This window comes from Leuciscus leuciscus (genome assembly GCF_965113295.1).
Source record: "Leuciscus leuciscus genome assembly, chromosome: 4".
Lineage (NCBI taxonomy): Eukaryota > Metazoa > Chordata > Actinopteri > Cypriniformes > Leuciscidae > Leuciscus > Leuciscus leuciscus.
Window position 1 is genome coordinate 55,102,253 of NC_138728.1, and position 20,882 is coordinate 55,123,134.

General features: G+C 41.2%; 1 protein-coding gene and 2 long non-coding RNA genes across 4 annotated transcripts in view; 1 reads left to right on the forward strand and 2 right to left on the reverse strand.

Moving 5' to 3' along the window:
- Positions 1–20,882, reverse strand: part of LOC309497139 — a 549,185-nt gene that overhangs the window by 405,003 nt on the left and 123,300 nt on the right. The gene's annotated exons all lie outside the window — the stretch shown is intronic.
- Positions 1–20,882, reverse strand: part of LOC309497147 — a 147,312-nt gene that overhangs the window by 37,342 nt on the left and 89,088 nt on the right. The gene's annotated exons all lie outside the window — the stretch shown is intronic.
- The window catches only part of kdm5a (lysine demethylase 5A), an 80,492-nt gene that overhangs the window by 5,097 nt on the left and 54,513 nt on the right, over positions 1–20,882 (forward strand). Inside the window, exons 2-3 of the mRNA XM_082167318.1 lie at positions 20,360–20,437; positions 20,519–20,641. Coding sequence (XP_082023444.1) covers positions 20,360–20,437; positions 20,519–20,641 — 201 coding nt within the window. The remainder of the gene's footprint in view (positions 1–20,359; positions 20,438–20,518; positions 20,642–20,882) is intronic.

Genomic DNA, 20,882 nt, shown 5'->3' on the forward strand with positions numbered 1-20,882 from the left:
GGAAATACACAATCACATACATTTAATCTATTTATTAAGAATCAGTCTTTTAGTTTATAGAGTGAAGACGTGATTGTTTCAGCTACAGTAGGCCTAGCATTCAGAAAAGACATTAAGCACTCTTTATTTTATTTGTCTCTTATAGTATTTGTCATATTGTTTGTAATATATATATTTTTTTGCTTATTTTTAATAACAAAGATAAAATTAAAATCATTATCTATATTGTAATTATAAAATTACATTAAAAGAATATTGAATGACATATCTTGAAATAAGATTTTGGTCATCCCACCCTGTTAAGAGTTGTGAAACGTTAGCGAATGTTAGCATGAGATGATGATGATGTCAATGTTGCAGACATCTCTCTCTGAGGACGTACATACTGGCATGTATTTATTATTATTATTATTATTTAATAAAGGGGAGGGAACGGTCAAAAAGCAGGGCAGGAACATGCTGGTCAAGTGAGTTTTAAGTTTAATTATTATTATTTTTTATAAAACAATGGTTTGTAAGTTTTGTCATATTTTTCTATTAGTTTCACTGTTTTAGATTTGTCCTGTGGTATCGCTTCAGTATCGGCGTCGAGGTATCTTAGTCTGGTATCGTATCGAAGTCATCATTTTGGTAATCAGACCACAGTAATAACTCATCAGACACTCAGCACTACTCATCATACTGTGAATATAAACACTATCGACACTAGCAGTGTGTGTCAGAAACTCTAGAGTGATTCAGTGATGAACACGTGTCACAGCATCACTAGCGCACACATCAGTGTTTATATCATCATGATAGAGCAGTGTGTGTCAGAAACTCTAGAGTGATTCAGTGATGAACACGTGTCACAGCATCACTAGCACACACATCAGTGTTTATATCATCATGATAGAGCAGTGTGTGTCAGAAACTCTAGAGTGATTCAGTGATGAACACGTGTCACAGCATCACTAGCACACACATCAGTGTTTATATCATCATGATAGAGCAGTGTGTGTCAGAAACTCTAGAGTGATTCAGTGATGAACACGTGTCACAGCATCACTAGTGTAGACATCAGTGTTTATATCATCATGATAGAGCAGTGTGTGTCAGAAACTCTAGAGTGAGTCAGTGATGAACACGTGTCACAGCATCACTAGCACACACATCAGTGTTTATATCATCATGATAGAGCAGTGTGTGTCAGAAACTCTAGAGTGAGTCAGTGATGAACACGTGTCACAGCATCACTAGCACACACATCAGTGTTTATATCATCATGATAGAGCAGTGTGTGTCAGAAACTCTAGAGTGATTCAGTGATGAACACGTGTCACAGCATCACTAGCACACACATCAGTGTTTATATCATCATGATAGAGCAGTGTGTGTCAGAAACTCTAGAGTGATTCAGTGATGAACACGTGTCACAGCATCACTAGCGCACACATCAGTGTTTATATCATCATGATAGAGCAGTGTGTGTCAGAAACTCTAGAGTGAGTCAGTGATGAACACGTGTCACAGCATCACTAGCACACACATCAGTGTTTATATCATCATGATAGAGCAGTGTGTGTCAGAAACTCTAGAGTGATTCAGTGATGAACACGTGTCACAGCATCACTAGCACACACATCAGTGTTTATATCATCATGATAGAGCAGTGTGTGTCAGAAACTCTAGAGTGATTCAGTGATGAACACGTGTCACAGCATCACTAGTGTAGACATCAGTGTTTATATCATCATGATAGAGCAGTGTGTGTCAGAAACTCTAGAGTGATTCAGTGATGAACACGTGTCACAGCATCACTAGCACACACATCAGTGTTTATATCATCATGATAGAGCAGTGTGTGTCAGAAACTCTAGAGTGATTCAGTGATGAACACGTGTCACAGCATCACTAGCACACACATCAGTGTTTATATCATCATGATAGAGCAGTGTGTGTCAGAAACTCTAGAGTGATTCAGTGATGAACACGTGTCACAGCATCACTAGTGTAGACATCAGTGTTTATATCATCATGATAGAGCAGTGTGTGTCAGAAACTCTAGAGTGATTCAGTGATGAACACGTGTCACAGCATCACTAGTGTAGACATCAGTGTTTATATCATCATGATAGAGCAGTGTGTGTCAGAAACTCTAGAGTGATTCAGTGATGAACACGTGTCACAGCATCACTAGTGTAGACATCAGTGTTTATATCATCATGATAGAGCAGTGTGTGTCAGAAACTCTTGAGTGAGTCAGTGATGAACACGTGTCACAGCATCACTAGCACACACATCAGTGTTTATATCATCATGATAGAGCAGTGTGTGTCAGAAACTCTAGAGTGATTCAGTGATGAACACGTGTCACAGCATCACTAGCGCACACATCAGTGTTTATATCATCATGATAGAGCAGTGTGTGTCAGAAACTCTAGAGTGATTCAGTGATGAACACGTGTCACAGCATCACTAGCACACACATCAGTGTTTATATCATCATGATAGAGCAGTGTGTGTCAGAAACTCTTGAGTGATTCAGTGATGAACACGTGTCACAGCATCACTAGCACACACATCAGTGTTTATATCATCATGATAGAGCAGTGTGTGTCAGAAACTCTAGAGTGATTCAGTGATGAACACGTGTCACAGCATCACTAGTGTAGACATCAGTGTTTATATCATCATGATAGAGCAGTGTGTGTCAGAAACTCTAGAGTGATTCAGTGATGAACACGTGTCACAGCATCACTAGTGTAGACATCAGTGTTTATATCATCATGATAGAGCAGTGTGTGTCAGAAACTCTAGAGTGATTCAGTGATGAACACGTGTCACAGCATCACTAGTGTAGACATCAGTGTTTATATCATCATGATAGAGCAGTGTGTGTCAGAAACTCTAGAGTGATTCAGTGATGAACACGTGTCACAGCATCACTAGTGTAGACATCAGTGTTTATATCATCATGATAGAGCAGTGTGTGTCAGAAACTCTAGAGTGATTCAGTGATGAACACGTGTTCACAGCATCACTAGCACACACATCAGTGTTTATATCATCATGATAGAGCAGTGTGTGTCAGAAACTCTTGAGTGATTCACTGATGAACACGTGTCACAGCATCACTAGTGTAGACATCAGTGTTTATATCATCATGATAGAGCAGTGTGTGTCAGAAACTCTAGAGTGATTCAGTGATGAACACGTGTCACAGCATCACTAGCACACACATCAGTGTTTATATCATCATGATAGAGCAGTGTGTGTCAGAAACTCTAGAGTGATTCAGTGATGAACACGTGTCACAGCATCACTAGCACACACATCAGTGTTTATATCATCATGATAGAGCAGTGTGTGTCAGAAACTCTAGAGTGAGTCAGTGATGAACACGTGTCACAGCATCACTAGTGTAGACATCAGTGTTTATATCATCATGATAGAGCAGTGTGTGTCAGAAACTCTAGAGTGATTCAGTGATGAACACGTGTCACAGCATCACTAGCGCACACATCAGTGTTTATATCATCATGATAGAGCAGTGTGTGTCAGAAACTCTAGAGTGATTCAGTGATGAACACGTGTTCACAGCATCACTAGCACACACATCAGTGTTTATATCATCATGATAGAGCAGTGTGTGTCAGAAACTCTAGAGTGATTCAGTGATGAACACGTGTCACAGCATCACTAGTGTAGACATCAGTGTTTATATCATCATGATAGAGCAGTGTGTGTCAGAAACTCTAGAGTGATTCAGTGATGAACACGTGTCACAGCATCACTAGCACACACATCAGTGTTTATATCATCATGATAGAGCAGTGTGTGTCAGAAACTCTAGAGTGATTCAGTGATGAACACGTGTCACAGCATCACTAGCACACACATCAGTGTTTATATCATCATGATAGAGCAGTGTGTGTCAGAAACTCTAGAGTGATTCAGTGATGAACACGTGTCACAGCATCACTAGTGTAGACATCAGTGTTTATATCATCATGATAGAGCAGTGTGTGTCAGAAACTCTAGAGTGATTCACTGATGAACACGTGTCACAGCATCACTAGTGTAGACATCAGTGTTTATATCATCATGATAGAGCAGTGTGTGTCAGAAACTCTAGAGTGATTCAGTGATGAACACGTGTCACAGCATCACTAGCGCACACATCAGTGTTTATATCATCATGATAGAGCAGTGTGTGTCAGAAACTCTAGAGTGATTCAGTGATGAACACGTGTCACAGCATCACTAGTGTAGACATCAGTGTTTATATCATCATGATAGAGCAGTGTGTGTCAGAAACTCTAGAGTGATTCACTGATGAACACGTGTCACAGCATCACTAGTGTAGACATCAGTGTTTATATCATCATGATAGAGCAGTGTGTGTCAGAAACTCTAGAGTGATTCAGTGATGAACACGTGTCACAGCATCACTAGTGTAGACATCAGTGTTTATATCATCATGATAGAGCAGTGTGTGTCAGAAACTCTAGAGTGATTCAGTGATGAACACGTGTCACAGCATCACTAGTGTAGACATCAGTGTTTATATCATCATGATAGAGCAGTGTGTGTCAGAAACTCTAGAGTGAGTCAGTGATGAACACGTGTCACAGCATCACTAGCACACACATCAGTGTTTATATCATCATGATAGAGCAGTGTGTGTCAGAAACTCTTGAGTGATTCAGTGATGAACACGTGTCACAGCATCACTAGTGTAGACATCAGTGTTTATATCATCATGATAGAGCAGTGTGTGTCAGAAACTCTAGAGTGATTCAGTGATGAACACGTGTCACAGCATCACTAGCACACACATCAGTGTTTATATCATCATGATAGAGCAGTGTGTGTCAGAAACTCTTGAGTGATTCAGTGATGAACACGTGTCACAGCATCACTAGTGTAGACATCAGTGTTTATATCATCATGATAGAGCAGTGTGTGTCAGAAACTCTTGAGTGAGTCAGTGATGAACACGTGTCACAGCATCACTAGTGTAGACATCAGTGTTTATATCATCATGATAGAGCAGTGTGTGTCAGAAACTCTAGAGTGATTCAGTGATGAACACGTGTCACAGCATCACTTGTGTAGACATCAGTGTTTATATCATCATGATAGAGCAGTGTGTGTCAGAAACTCTTGAGTGAGTCAGTGATGAACACGTGTCACAGCATCACTAGTGTAGACATCAGTGTTTATATCATCATGATAGAGCAGTGTGTGTCAGAAACTCTAGAGTGATTCAGTGATGAACACGTGTCACAGCATCACTAGTGTAGACATCAGTGTTTATATCATCATGATAGAGCAGTGTGTGTCAGAAACTCTTGAGTGAGTCAGTGATGAACACGTGTCACAGCATCACTAGTGTAGACATCAGTGTTTATATCATCATGATAGAGCAGTGTGTGTCAGAAACTCTAGAGTGATTCAGTGATGAACACGTGTCACAGCATCACTAGTGTAGACATCAGTGTTTATATCATCATGATAGAGCAGTGTGTGTCAGAAACTCTTGAGTGAGTCAGTGATGAACACGTGTCACAGCATCACTAGTGTAGACATCAGTGTTTATATCATCATGATAGAGCAGTGTGTGTCAGAAACTCTAGAGTGATTCAGTGATGAACACGTGTCACAGCATCACTAGTGTAGACATCAGTGTTTATATCATCATGATAGAGCAGTGTGTGTCAGAAACTCTAGAGTGATTCAGTGATGAACACGTGTCACAGCATCACTAGCACACACATCAGTGTTTATATCATCATGATAGAGCAGTGTGTGTCAGAAACTCTAGAGTGATTCAGTGATGAACACGTGTCACAGCATCACTAGCACACACATCAGTGTTTATATCATCATGATAGAGCAGTGTGTGTCAGAAACTCTAGAGTGATTCACTGATGAACACGTGTCACAGCATCACTAGCACACACATCAGTGTTTATATCATCATGATAGAGCAGTGTGTGTCAGAAACTCTAGAGTGATTCAGTGATGAACACGTGTCACAGCATCACTAGCACACACATCAGTGTTTATATCATCATGATAGAGCAGTGTGTGTCAGAAACTCTAGAGTGATTCAGTGATGAACACGTGTCAGCATCACTAGCACACACATCAGTGTTTATATCATCATGATAGAGCAGTGTGTGTCAGAAACTCTAGAGTGATTCAGTGATGAACACGTGTCACAGCATCACTAGTGTAGACATCAGTGTTTATATCATCATGATAGAGCAGTGTGTGTCAGAAACTCTTGAGTGATTCACTGATGAACACGTGTCACAGCATCACTAGTGTAGACATCAGTGTTTATATCATCATGATAGAGCAGTGTGTGTCAGAAACTCCTGAGTGATTCAGTGATGAACACGTGTTCACAGCATCACTAGTGTAGACATCAGTGTTTATATCATCATGATAGAGCAGTGTGTGTCAGAAACTCTAGAGTGATTCAGTGATGAACACGTGTCACAGCATCACTAGCACACACATCAGTGTTTATATCATCATGATAGAGCAGTGTGTGTCAGAAACTCTAGAGTGATTCAGTGATGAACACGTGTCACAGCATCACTAGCACACACATCAGTGTTTATATCATCATGATAGAGCAGTGTGTGTCAGAAACTCTAGAGTGAGTCAGTGATGAACACGTGTCACAGCATCACTAGTGTAGACATCAGTGTTTATATCATCATGATAGAGCAGTGTGTGTCAGAAACTCTTGAGTGATTCAGTGATGAACACGTGTCACAGCATCACTAGTGTAGACATCAGTGTTTATATCATCATGATAGAGCAGTGTGTGTCAGAAACTCTTGAGTGATTCACTGATGAACACGTGTCACAGCATCACTAGCACACACATCAGTGTTTATATCATCATGATAGAGCAGTGTGTGTCAGAAACTCTAGAGTGATTCAGTGATGAACACGTGTTCACAGCATCACTAGCACACACATCAGTGTTTATATCATCATGATAGAGCAGTGTGTGTCAGAAACTCTAGAGTGATTCAGTGATGAACACGTGTCACAGCATCACTAGTGTAGACATCAGTGTTTATATCATCATGATAGAGCAGTGTGTGTCAGAAACTCTAGAGTGATTCAGAGATTAACACGTGTCACAGCATCACTAGCACACACATCAGTGTTTATATCATCATGATAGAGCAGTGTGTGTCAGAAACTCTAGAGTGATTCAGTGATGAACACGTGTCACAGCATCACTAGCACACACATCAGTGTTTATATCATCATGATAGAGCAGTGTGTGTCAGAAACTCTAGAGTGATTCAGTGATGAACACGTGTCACAGCATCACTAGTGTAGACATCAGTGTTTATATCATCATGATAGAGCAGTGTGTGTCAGAAACTCTTGAGTGATTCAGTGATGAACACGTGTCACAGCATCACTAGCACACACATCAGTGTTTATATCATCATGATAGAGCAGTGTGTGTCAGAAACTCTTGAGTGATTCAGTGATGAACACGTGTCACAGCATCACTAGCACACACATCAGTGTTTATATCATCATGATAGAGCAGTGTGTGTCAGAAACTCTTGAGTGATTCAGTGATGAACACGTGTCACAGCATCACTAGCACACACATCAGTGTTTATATCATCATGATAGAGCAGTGTGTGTCAGAAACTCTAGAGTGATTCACTGATGAACACGTGTCACAGCATCACTAGCACACACATCAGTGTTTATATCATCATGATAGAGCAGTGTGTGTCAGAAACTCTTGAGTGATTCAGTGATGAACACGTGTCACAGCATCACTAGTGTAGACATCAGTGTTTATATCATCATGATAGAGCAGTGTGTGTCAGAAACTCTAGAGTGATTCAGTGATGAACACGTGTCACAGCATCACTAGTGTAGACATCAGTGTTTATATCATCATGATAGAGCAGTGTGTGTCAGAAACTCTAGAGTGATTCAGTGATGAACACGTGTCACAGCATCACTAGCACACACATCAGTGTTTATATCATCATGATAGAGCAGTGTGTGTCAGAAACTCTTGAGTGATTCAGTGATGAACACGTGTCACAGCATCACTAGCGCACACATCAGTGTTTATATCATCATGATAGAGCAGTGTGTGTCAGAAACTCTAGAGTGATTCACTGATGAACACGTGTCACAGCATCACTAGTGTAGACATCAGTGTTTATATCATCATGATAGAGCAGTGTGTGTCAGAAACTAGAGTGATTCAGTGATGAACACGTGTCACAGCATCACTAGCACACACATCAGTGTTTATATCATCATGATAGAGCAGTGTGTGTCAGAAACTCTAGAGTGATTCACTGATGAACACGTGTCACAGCATCACTAGTGTAGACATCAGTGTTTATATCATCATGATAGAGCAGTGTGTGTCAGAAACTAGAGTGATTCAGTGATGAACACGTGTCACAGCATCACTAGCGCACACATCAGTGTTTATATCATCATGATAGAGCAGTGTGTGTCAGAAACTCTAGAGTGATTCAGTGATGAACACGTGTCACAGCATCACTAGTGTAGACATCAGTGTTTATATCATCATGATAGAGCAGTGTGTGTCAGAAACTCTTGAGTGATTCAGTGATGAACACGTGTCACAGCATCACTAGCACACACATCAGTGTTTATATCATCATGATAGAGCAGTGTGTGTCAGAAACTCTAGAGTGATTCAGTGATGAACACGTGTCACAGCATCACTAGCACACACATCAGTGTTTATATCATCATGATAGAGCAGTGTGTGTCAGAAACTCTAGAGTGATTCAGTGATGAACACGTGTCACAGCATCACTAGCACACACATCAGTGTTTATATCATCATGATAGAGCAGTGTGTGTCAGAAACTCTAGAGTGATTCAGTGATGAACACGTGTCAGCATCACTAGCACACACATCAGTGTTTATATCATCATGATAGAGCAGTGTGTGTCAGAAACTCTTGAGTGATTCACTGATGAACACGTGTCACAGCATCACTAGTGTAGACATCAGTGTTTATATCATCATGATAGAGCAGTGTGTGTCAGAAACTCTAGAGTGATTCAGTGATGAACACGTGTCACAGCATCACTAGCACACACATCAGTGTTTATATCATCATGATAGAGCAGTGTGTGTCAGAAACTCTAGAGTGAGTCAGTGATGAACACGTGTCACAGCATCACTAGTGTAGACATCAGTGTTTATATCATCATGATAGAGCAGTGTGTGTCAGAAACTCTAGAGTGATTCAGTGATGAACACGTGTCACAGCATCACTAGCGCACACATCAGTGTTTATATCATCATGATAGAGCAGTGTGTGTCAGAAACTCTAGAGTGATTCAGTGATGAACACGTGTTCACAGCATCACTAGCACACACATCAGTGTTTATATCATCATGATAGAGCAGTGTGTGTCAGAAACTCTAGAGTGATTCAGTGATGAACACGTGTCACAGCATCACTAGCACACACATCAGTGTTTATATCATCATGATAGAGCAGTGTGTGTCAGAAACTCTAGAGTGATTCAGTGATGAACACGTGTCACAGCATCACTAGCACACACATCAGTGTTTATATCATCATGATAGAGCAGTGTGTGTCAGAAACTCTAGAGTGATTCAGTGATGAACACGTGTCACAGCATCACTAGTGTAGACATCAGTGTTTATATCATCATGATAGAGCAGTGTGTGTCAGAAACTCTAGAGTGATTCACTGATGAACACGTGTCACAGCATCACTAGTGTAGACATCAGTGTTTATATCATCATGATAGAGCAGTGTGTGTCAGAAACTCTAGAGTGATTCAGTGATGAACACGTGTCACAGCATCACTAGCGCACACATCAGTGTTTATATCATCATGATAGAGCAGTGTGTGTCAGAAACTCTAGAGTGATTCAGTGATGAACACGTGTCACAGCATCACTAGTGTAGACATCAGTGTTTATATCATCATGATAGAGCAGTGTGTGTCAGAAACTCTAGAGTGATTCACTGATGAACACGTGTCACAGCATCACTAGTGTAGACATCAGTGTTTATATCATCATGATAGAGCAGTGTGTGTCAGAAACTCTAGAGTGAGTCAGTGATGAACACGTGTCACAGCATCACTAGTGTAGACATCAGTGTTTATATCATCATGATAGAGCAGTGTGTGTCAGAAACTCTAGAGTGATTCAGTGATGAACACGTGTCACAGCATCACTAGTGTAGACATCAGTGTTTATATCATCATGATAGAGCAGTGTGTGTCAGAAACTCTAGAGTGATTCAGTGATGAACACGTGTCACAGCATCACTAGCACACACATCAGTGTTTATATCATCATGATAGAGCAGTGTGTGTCAGAAACTCTTGAGTGATTCAGTGATGAACACGTGTCACAGCATCACTAGTGTAGACATCAGTGTTTATATCATCATGATAGAGCAGTGTGTGTCAGAAACTCTTGAGTGAGTCAGTGATGAACACGTGTCACAGCATCACTAGTGTAGACATCAGTGTTTATATCATCATGATAGAGCAGTGTGTGTCAGAAACTCTAGAGTGATTCAGTGATGAACACGTGTCACAGCATCACTAGTGTAGACATCAGTGTTTATATCATCATGATAGAGCAGTGTGTGTCAGAAACTCTTGAGTGAGTCAGTGATGAACACGTGTCACAGCATCACTAGTGTAGACATCAGTGTTTATATCATCATGATAGAGCAGTGTGTGTCAGAAACTCTAGAGTGATTCAGTGATGAACACGTGTCACAGCATCACTAGTGTAGACATCAGTGTTTATATCATCATGATAGAGCAGTGTGTGTCAGAAACTCTTGAGTGAGTCAGTGATGAACACGTGTCACAGCATCACTAGTGTAGACATCAGTGTTTATATCATCATGATAGAGCAGTGTGTGTCAGAAACTCTAGAGTGATTCAGTGATGAACACGTGTCACAGCATCACTAGTGTAGACATCAGTGTTTATATCATCATGATAGAGCAGTGTGTGTCAGAAACTCTAGAGTGATTCAGTGATGAACACGTGTCACAGCATCACTAGTGTAGACATCAGTGTTTATATCATCATGATAGAGCAGTGTGTGTCAGAAACTCTAGAGTGATTCAGTGATGAACACGTGTCACAGCATCACTAGTGTAGACATCAGTGTTTATATCATCATGATAGAGCAGTGTGTGTCAGAAACTCTTGAGTGAGTCAGTGATGAACACGTGTCACAGCATCACTAGTGTAGACATCAGTGTTTATATCATCATGATAGAGCAGTGTGTGTCAGAAACTCTAGAGTGATTCAGTGATGAACACGTGTCACAGCATCACTAGTGTAGACATCAGTGTTTATATCATCATGATAGAGCAGTGTGTGTCAGAAACTCTAGAGTGATTCAGTGATGAACACGTGTCACAGCATCACTAGCACACACATCAGTGTTTATATCATCATGATAGAGCAGTGTGTGTCAGAAACTCTAGAGTGATTCAGTGATGAACACGTGTCACAGCATCACTAGCACACACATCAGTGTTTATATCATCATGATAGAGCAGTGTGTGTCAGAAACTCTAGAGTGATTCACTGATGAACACGTGTCACAGCATCACTAGCACACACATCAGTGTTTATATCATCATGATAGAGCAGTGTGTGTCAGAAACTCTAGAGTGATTCAGTGATGAACACGTGTCACAGCATCACTAGCACACACATCAGTGTTTATATCATCATGATAGAGCAGTGTGTGTCAGAAACTCTAGAGTGATTCAGTGATGAACACGTGTCAGCATCACTAGCACACACATCAGTGTTTATATCATCATGATAGAGCAGTGTGTCAAGTCAAGTCAAGTCAAGTTTATTTGTATAGCGCTTTTCACAATACAGATTGCATCAAAGCAGCTTCACAGTATTAAATTAAAATAATACAACAAAGTTTGTTTCAAGAGGAATTTATTGATTGATAAAATTAAATTAAATATCCCCAAAATATCCCCAACTGAGCAAGCCAAAGGCAACAGTGGCAAGGAACCGAAAAACTCCATCAAGTGACCTAATGGTGTCCTAAAACTCCATCAGGTGCCTTAATGGAGAAAAAAAAAAAAAACCTTGGGAGAACCCAGGCTCAGTCGGGGGCCAGTTCTCCTCTGGCATTGGATAGAGGCCGGATTGTAGTTTGAACTGTAGGATTATATGAATGCCTGGCTGAAGAGATGCGACTTTAATCTAGTTTTAAACTGGGAGAGCGAGTCTGAGCAACGAACAGTATCAGGAAGACTATTCCAGAGTTTTGGAGCCAAATGTGAAAATGCTCTCCCTCCTTTGGTGGTTCTGGTGTGTGTCAGAAACTCTTGAGTGATTCACTGATGAACACGTGTCACAGCATCACTAGCACACACATCAGTGTTTATATCATCATGATAGAGCAGTGTGTGTCAGAAACTCTAGAGTGATTCAGTGATGAACACGTGTCACAGCATCACTAGTGTAGACATCAGTGTTTATATCATCATGATAGAGCAGTGTGTGTCAGAAACTCTTGAGTGATTCACTGATGAACACGTGTCACAGCATCACTAGTGTAGACATCAGTGTTTATATCATCATGATAGAGCAGTGTGTGTCAGAAACTCTTGAGTGATTCAGTGATGAACACGTGTCACAGCATCACTAGTGTAGACATCAGTGTTTATATCATCATGATAGAGCAGTGTGTGTCAGAAACTCTTGAGTGATTCACTGATGAACACGTGTCACAGCATCACTAGCACACACATCAGTGTTTATATCATCATGATAGAGCAGTGTGTGTCAGAAACTCTAGAGTGATTCAGTGATGAACACGTGTTCACAGCATCACTAGCACACACATCAGTGTTTATATCATCATGATAGAGCAGTGTGTGTCAGAAACTCTAGAGTGATTCAGTGATGAACACGTGTCACAGCATCACTAGTGTAGACATCAGTGTTTATATCATCATGATAGAGCAGTGTGTGTCAGAAACTCTAGAGTGATTCAGAGATTAACACGTGTCACAGCATCACTAGCACACACATCAGTGTTTATATCATCATGATAGAGCAGTGTGTGTCAGAAACTCTAGAGTGATTCAGTGATGAACACGTGTCACAGCATCACTAGCACACACATCAGTGTTTATATCATCATGATAGAGCAGTGTGTGTCAGAAACTCTAGAGTGATTCAGTGATGAACACGTGTCACAGCATCACTAGTGTAGACATCAGTGTTTATATCATCATGATAGAGCAGTGTGTGTCAGAAACTCTTGAGTGATTCAGTGATGAACACGTGTCACAGCATCACTAGCACACACATCAGTGTTTATATCATCATGATAGAGCAGTGTGTGTCAGAAACTCTTGAGTGATTCAGTGATGAACACGTGTCACAGCATCACTAGCACACACATCAGTGTTTATATCATCATGATAGAGCAGTGTGTGTCAGAAACTCTTGAGTGATTCAGTGATGAACACGTGTCACAGCATCACTAGCACACACATCAGTGTTTATATCATCATGATAGAGCAGTGTGTGTCAGAAACTCTAGAGTGATTCAGTGATGAACACGTGTCACAGCATCACTAGCACACACATCAGTGTTTATATCATCATGATAGAGCAGTGTGTGTCAGAAACTCTTGAGTGATTCAGTGATGAACACGTGTCACAGCATCACTAGCGCACACATCAGTGTTTATATCATCATGATAGAGCAGTGTGTGTCAGAAACTCTAGAGTGATTCACTGATGAACACGTGTCACAGCATCACTAGTGTAGACATCAGTGTTTATATCATCATGATAGAGCAGTGTGTGTCAGAAACTAGAGTGATTCAGTGATGAACACGTGTCACAGCATCACTAGCGCACACATCAGTGTTTATATCATCATGATAGAGCAGTGTGTGTCAGAAACTCTAGAGTGATTCAGTGATGAACACGTGTCACAGCATCACTAGTGTAGACATCAGTGTTTATATCATCATGATAGAGCAGTGTGTGTCAGAAACTCTTGAGTGATTCAGTGATGAACACGTGTCACAGCATCACTAGCGCACACATCAGTGTTTATATCATCATGATAGAGCAGTGTGTGTCAGAAACTCTAGAGTGATTCAGTGATGAACACGTGTCACAGCATCACTAGCACACACATCAGTGTTTATATCATCATGATAGAGCAGTGTGTGTCAGAAACTCTAGAGTGATTCAGTGATGAACACGTGTCAGCATCACTAGCACACACATCAGTGTTTATATCATCATGATAGAGCAGTGTGTGTCAGAAACTCTAGAGTGATTCAGTGATGAACACGTGTTCACAGCATCACTAGCACACACATCAGTGTTTATATCATCATGATAGAGCAGTGTGTGTCAGAAACTCTAGAGTGATTCAGTGATGAACACGTGTCACAGCATCACTAGTGTAGACATCAGTGTTTATATCATCATGATAGAGCAGTGTGTGTCAGAAACTCTAGAGTGATTCAGAGATTAACACGTGTCACAGCATCACTAGCACACACATCAGTGTTTATATCATCATGATAGAGCAGTGTGTGTCAGAAACTCTAGAGTGATTCAGTGATGAACACGTGTCACAGCATCACTAGCACACACATCAGTGTTTATATCATCATGATAGAGCAGTGTGTGTCAGAAACTCTAGAGTGATTCAGTGATTCAGTGATGAACACGTGTCACAGCATCACTAGCACACACATCAGTGTTTATATCATCATGATAGAGCAGTGTGTGTCAAACTCTAGAGATTCAGTGATGAACACGTGTCACAGCATCACTAGTGTAGACATCAGTGTTTATATCATCATGATAGAGCAGTGTGTGTCAGAAACTCTAGAGTGATTCAGTGATGAACACGTGTCACAGCATCACTAGCACACACATCAGTGTTTATATCATCATGATAGAGCAGTGTGTGTCAGAAACTCTTGAGTGATTCAGTGATGAACACGTGTCACAGCATCACTAGCACACACATCAGTGTTTATATCATCATGATAGAGCAGTGTGTGTCAGAAACTCTTGAGTGATTCAGTGATGAACACGTGTCACAGCATCACTAGCACACACATCAGTGTTTATATCATCATGATAGAGCAGTGTGTGTCAGAAACTCTTGAGTGATTCAGTGATGAACACGTGTCACAGCATCACTAGCACACACATCAGTGTTTATATCATCATGATAGAGCAGTGTGTGTCAGAAACTCTAGAGTGATTCAGTGATGAACACGTGTCACAGCATCACTAGCACACACATCAGTGTTTATATCATCATGATAGAGCAGTGTGTGTCAGAAACTCTTGAGTGATTCAGTGATGAACACGTGTCACAGCATCACTAGCGCACACATCAGTGTTTATATCATCATGATAGAGCAGTGTGTGTCAGAAACTCTAGAGTGATTCACTGATGAACACGTGTCACAGCATCACTAGTGTAGACATCAGTGTTTATATCATCATGATAGAGCAGTGTGTGTCAGAAACTCTAGAGTGATTCAGTGATGAACACGTGTCACAGCATCACTAGCGCACACATCAGTGTTTATATCATCATGATAGAGCAGTGTGTGTCAGAAACTCTAGAGTGATTCAGTGATGAACACGTGTCACAGCATCACTAGTGTAGACATCAGTGTTTATATCATCATGATAGAGCAGTGTGTGTCAGAAACTCTTGAGTGATTCAGTGATGAACACGTGTCACAGCATCACTAGCGCACACATCAGTGTTTATATCATCATGATAGAGCAGTGTGTGTCAGAAACTCTAGAGTGATTCAGTGATGAACACGTGTCACAGCATCACTAGCACACACATCAGTGTTTATATCATCATGATAGAGCAGTGTGTGTCAGAAACTCTAGAGTGATTCAGTGATGAACACGTGTCACAGCATCACTAGCACACACATCAGTGTTTATATCATCATGATAGAGCAGTGTGTGTCAGAAACTCTAGAGTGATTCAGTGATGAACACGTGTCACAGCATCACTAGCACACACATCAGTGTTTATATCATCATGATAGAGCAGTGTGTGTCAGAAACTCTAGAGTGATTCAGTGATGAACACGTGTCACAGCATCACTAGTGTAGACATCAGTGTTTATATCATCATGATAGAGCAGTGTGTGTCAGAAACTCTAGAGTGAGTCAGTGATGAACACGTGTCACAGCATCACTAGCACACACATCAGTGTTTATATCATCATGATAGAGCAGTGTGTGTCAGAAACTCTAGAGTGATTCAGTGATGAACACGTGTCACAGCATCACTAGTGTAGACATCAGTGTTTATATCATCATGATAGAGCAGTGTGTGTCAGAAACTCTAGAGTGAGTCAGTGATGAACACGTGTCACAGCATCACTAGCACACACATCAGTGTTTATATCATCATGATAGAGCAGTGTGTGTCAGAAACTCTAGAGTGATTCAGTGATGAACACGTGTCACAGCATCACTAGCACACACATCAGTGTTTATATCATCATGATAGAGCAGTGTGTGTCAGAAACTCTAGAGTGATTCAGTGATGAACACGTGTCACAGCATCACTAGCACACACATCAGTGTTTATATCATCATGATAGAGCAGTGTGTGTCAGAAACTCTAGAGTGATTCAGTGATGAACACGTGTCACAGCATCACTAGCGCACACATCAGTGTTTATATCATCATGATAGAGCAGTGTGTGTCAGAAACTCTAGAGTGATTCAGTGATGAACACGTGTCACAGCATCACTAGTGTAGACATCAGTGTTTATATCATCATGATAGAGCAGTGTGTGTCAGAAACTCTAGAGTGATTCAGTGATGAACACGTGTCACAGCATCACTAGCACACACATCAGTGTTTATATCATCATGATAGAGCAGTGTGTGTCAGAAACTCTAGAGTGATTCAGTGATGAACACGTGTCACAGCATCACTAGCACACACATCAGTGTTTATATCATCATGATAGAGCAGTGTGTGTCAGAAACTCTTGAGTGATTCAGTGATGAACACGTGTCACAGCATCACTAGTGTAGACATCAGTGTTTATATCATCATGATAGAGCAGTGTGTGTCAGAAACTCTAGAGTGATTCACTGATGAACACGTGTCACAGCATCACTAGCACACACATCAGTGTTTATATCATCATGATAGAGCAGTGTGTGTCAGAAACTCTAGAGTGATTCAGTGATGAACACGTGTCACAGCATCACTAGTGTAGACATCAGTGTTTATATCATCATGATAGAGCAGTGTGTGTCAGAAACTCTAGAGTGATTCAGTGATGAACACGTGTCACAGCATCACTAGCGCACACATCAGTGTTTATATCATCATGATAGAGCAGTGTGTGTCAGAAACTCTAGAGTGATTCAGTGATGAACACGTGTCACAGCATCACTAGCACACACATCAGTGTTTATATCATCATGATAGAGCAGTGTGTGTCAGAAACTCTTGAGTGATTCAGTGATGAACACGTGTCACAGCATCACTAGTGTAGACATCAGTGTTTATATCATCATGATAGAGCAGTGTGTGTCAGAAACTCTAGAGTGATTCACTGATGAACACGTGTCACAGCATCACTAGCACACACATCAGTGTTTATATCATCATGATAGAGCAGTGTGTGTCAGAAACTCTAGAGTGATTCAGTGATGAACACGTGTCACAGCATCACTAGTGTAGACATCAGTGTTTATATCATCATGATAGAGCAGTGTGTGTCAGAAACTCTAGAGTGATTCACTGATGAACACGTGTCACAGCATCACTAGTGTAGACATCAGTGTTTATATCATCATGATAGAGCAGTGTGTGTCAGAAACTCTTGAGTGATTCAGTGATGAACACGTGTCACAGCATCACTAGTGTAGACATCAGTGTTTATATCATCATGATAGAGCAGTGTGTGTCAGAAACTCTAGAGTGATTCAGTGATGAACACGTGTCACAGCATCACTAGCACACACATCAGTGTTTATATCATCATGATAGAGCAGTGTGTGTCAGAAACTCTTGAGTGATTCAGTGATGAACACGTGTCACAGCATCACTAGTGTAGACATCAGTGTTTATATCATCATGATAGAGCAGTGTGTGTCAGAAACTCTAGAGTGAGTCAGTGATGAACACGTGTCACAGCATCACTAGCACACACATCAGTGTTTATATCATCATGATAGAGCAGTGTGTGTCAGAAACTCTTAAGTGATTCAGTGATGAACACGTGTCACAGCATCACTAGTGTAGACATCAGTGTTTATATCATCATGATAGAGCAGTGTGTGTCAGAAACTCTAGAGTGATTCAGTGATGAACACGTGTCACAGCATCACTAGCACACACATCAGTGTTTATATCATCATGATAGAGCAGTGTGTGTCAGAAACTCTAGAGTGATTCAGTGATGAACACGTGTCACAGCATCACTAGTGTAGACATCAGTGTTTATATCATCATGATAGAGCAGTGTGTGTCAGAAACTCTAGAGTGATTCAGTGATGAACACGTGTCACAGCATCACTAGCACACACATCAGTGTTTATATCATCATGATAGAGCAGTGTGTGTCAGAAACTCTAGAGTGATTCAGTGATGAACACGTGTCACAGCATCACTAGTGTAGACATCAGTGTTTATATCATCATGATAGAGCAGTGTGTGTCAGAAACTCTAGAGTGATTCAGTGATGAACACGTGTCACAGCATCACTAGCACACACATCAGTGTTTATATCATCATGATAGAGCAGTGTGTGTCAGAAACTCTTGAGTGATTCAGTGATGAACACGTGTCACAGCATCACTAGTGTAGACATCAGTGTTTATATCATCATGATAGAGCAGTGTGTGTCAGAAACTAGAGTGAGTCAGTGATGAACACGTGTCACAGCATCACTAGCACACACATCAGTGTTTATATCATCATGATAGAGCAGTGTGTGTCAGAAACTCTTAAGTGATTCAGTGATGAACACGTGTCACAGCATCACTAGTGTAGACATCAGTGTTTATATCATCATGATAGAGCAGTGTGTGTCAGAAACTCTAGAGTGAGTCAGTGATGAACACGTGTCACAGCATCACTAGCACACACATCAGTGTTTATATCATCATGATAGAGCAGTGTGTGTCAAACTCTAGAGATTCAGTGATGAACACGTGTCACAGCATCACTAGCACACACATCAGTGTTTATATCATCATGATAGAGCAGTGTGTGTCAGAAACTCTAGAGTGATTCAGTGATGAACACGTGTCACAGCATCACTAGTGTAGACATCAGTGTTTATATCATCATGATAGAGCAGTGTGTGTCAGAAACTCTAGAGTGATTCAGTGATGAACACGTGTCACAGCATCACTAGTGTAGACATCAGTGTTTATATCATCATGATAGAGCAGTGTGTGTCAGAAACTCTAGAGTGATTCAGTGATGAACACGTGTCACAGCATCACTAGCACACACATCAGTGTTTATATCATCATGATAGAGCAGTGTGTGTCAGAAACTCTTAAGTGATTCAGTGATGAACACGTGTCACAGCATCACTAGTGTAGACATCAGTGTTTATATCATCATGATAGAGCAGTGTGTGTCAGAAACTCTAGAGTGATTCAGTGATGAACACGTGTCACAGCATCACTAGCACACACATCAGTGTTTATATCATCATGATAGAGCAGTGTGTGTCAGAAACTCTAGAGTGATTCAGTGATGAACACGTGTCACAGCATCACTAGCGCACACATCAGTGTTTATATCATCATGATAGAGCAGTGTGTGTCAGAAACTCTAGAGTGATTCAGTGATGAACACGTGTCACAGCATCACTAGTGTAGACATCAGTGTTTATATCATCATGATAGAGCAGTGTGTGTCAGAAACTCTAGAGTGATTCAGTGATGAACACGTGTCACAGCATCACTAGTGTAGACATCAGTGTTTATATCATCATGATAGAGCAGTGTGTGTCTGAAACTCTAGAGTGATTCACTGATGAACACGTGTCACAGCATCACTAGTGTAGACATCAGTGTTTATATCGCAACTGTACACGTTTATCCCAGCACTTCTGTGATGATTGAGATCCCGTGGATGTTTAAATCGAGGTCTTTGGTGCCGCTCTGCCATGTGTGTGTGTGTGTGTGAGATGCTGATGCTGATGCTGATGCTGGTTCTGGTGAGTGCGGTGACCGTGTGTGTGTGTGTTGTGTGTGTGTTTCAGGGCTGGCAGCCTCCCTTCGCCTGTGATGTGCGCAGCTTCCGCTTCACTCCACGTATCCAGCGGCTCAATGAGCTGGAGGTCAGTCTCATCATCTCACCGTGAGTGTGTGTGTGTGTGTGTGTGTGTGTGTGTGTTCCTCACCTGCTGTCCTGCCTTCAGGCCCTCACCAGAGTCAAGCTGAACTTCCTGGACCAGATCTCCAAGTTCTGGGAGCTTCAGGGCTGCAAGCTGCGCTTTCCTCACGTGGAGAGAAGAGTGCTGGACCTGTACCTGCTGAGCAAGGTGTGTGTGTGTGTGTGTGTGTGTGTGTGTGTGTGTGTGTGTGTGTGAATGCTGGACCTGTACCTGCTGAGCAAGGTGTGTGTGTGTGTGTGTGTGTGTGTGTGTGTGAATGCTGGAACTGTACCTGCTGAGCAAGGTGTGTGTGTGTGTGAATGCTGGACCTGTACCTGCTGAGCAAGGTGTGTGTGTGTGTGTGTGTGTGTGTGTGTGTGTGTGTGTGTGTGTGAATGCTGGACCTGTA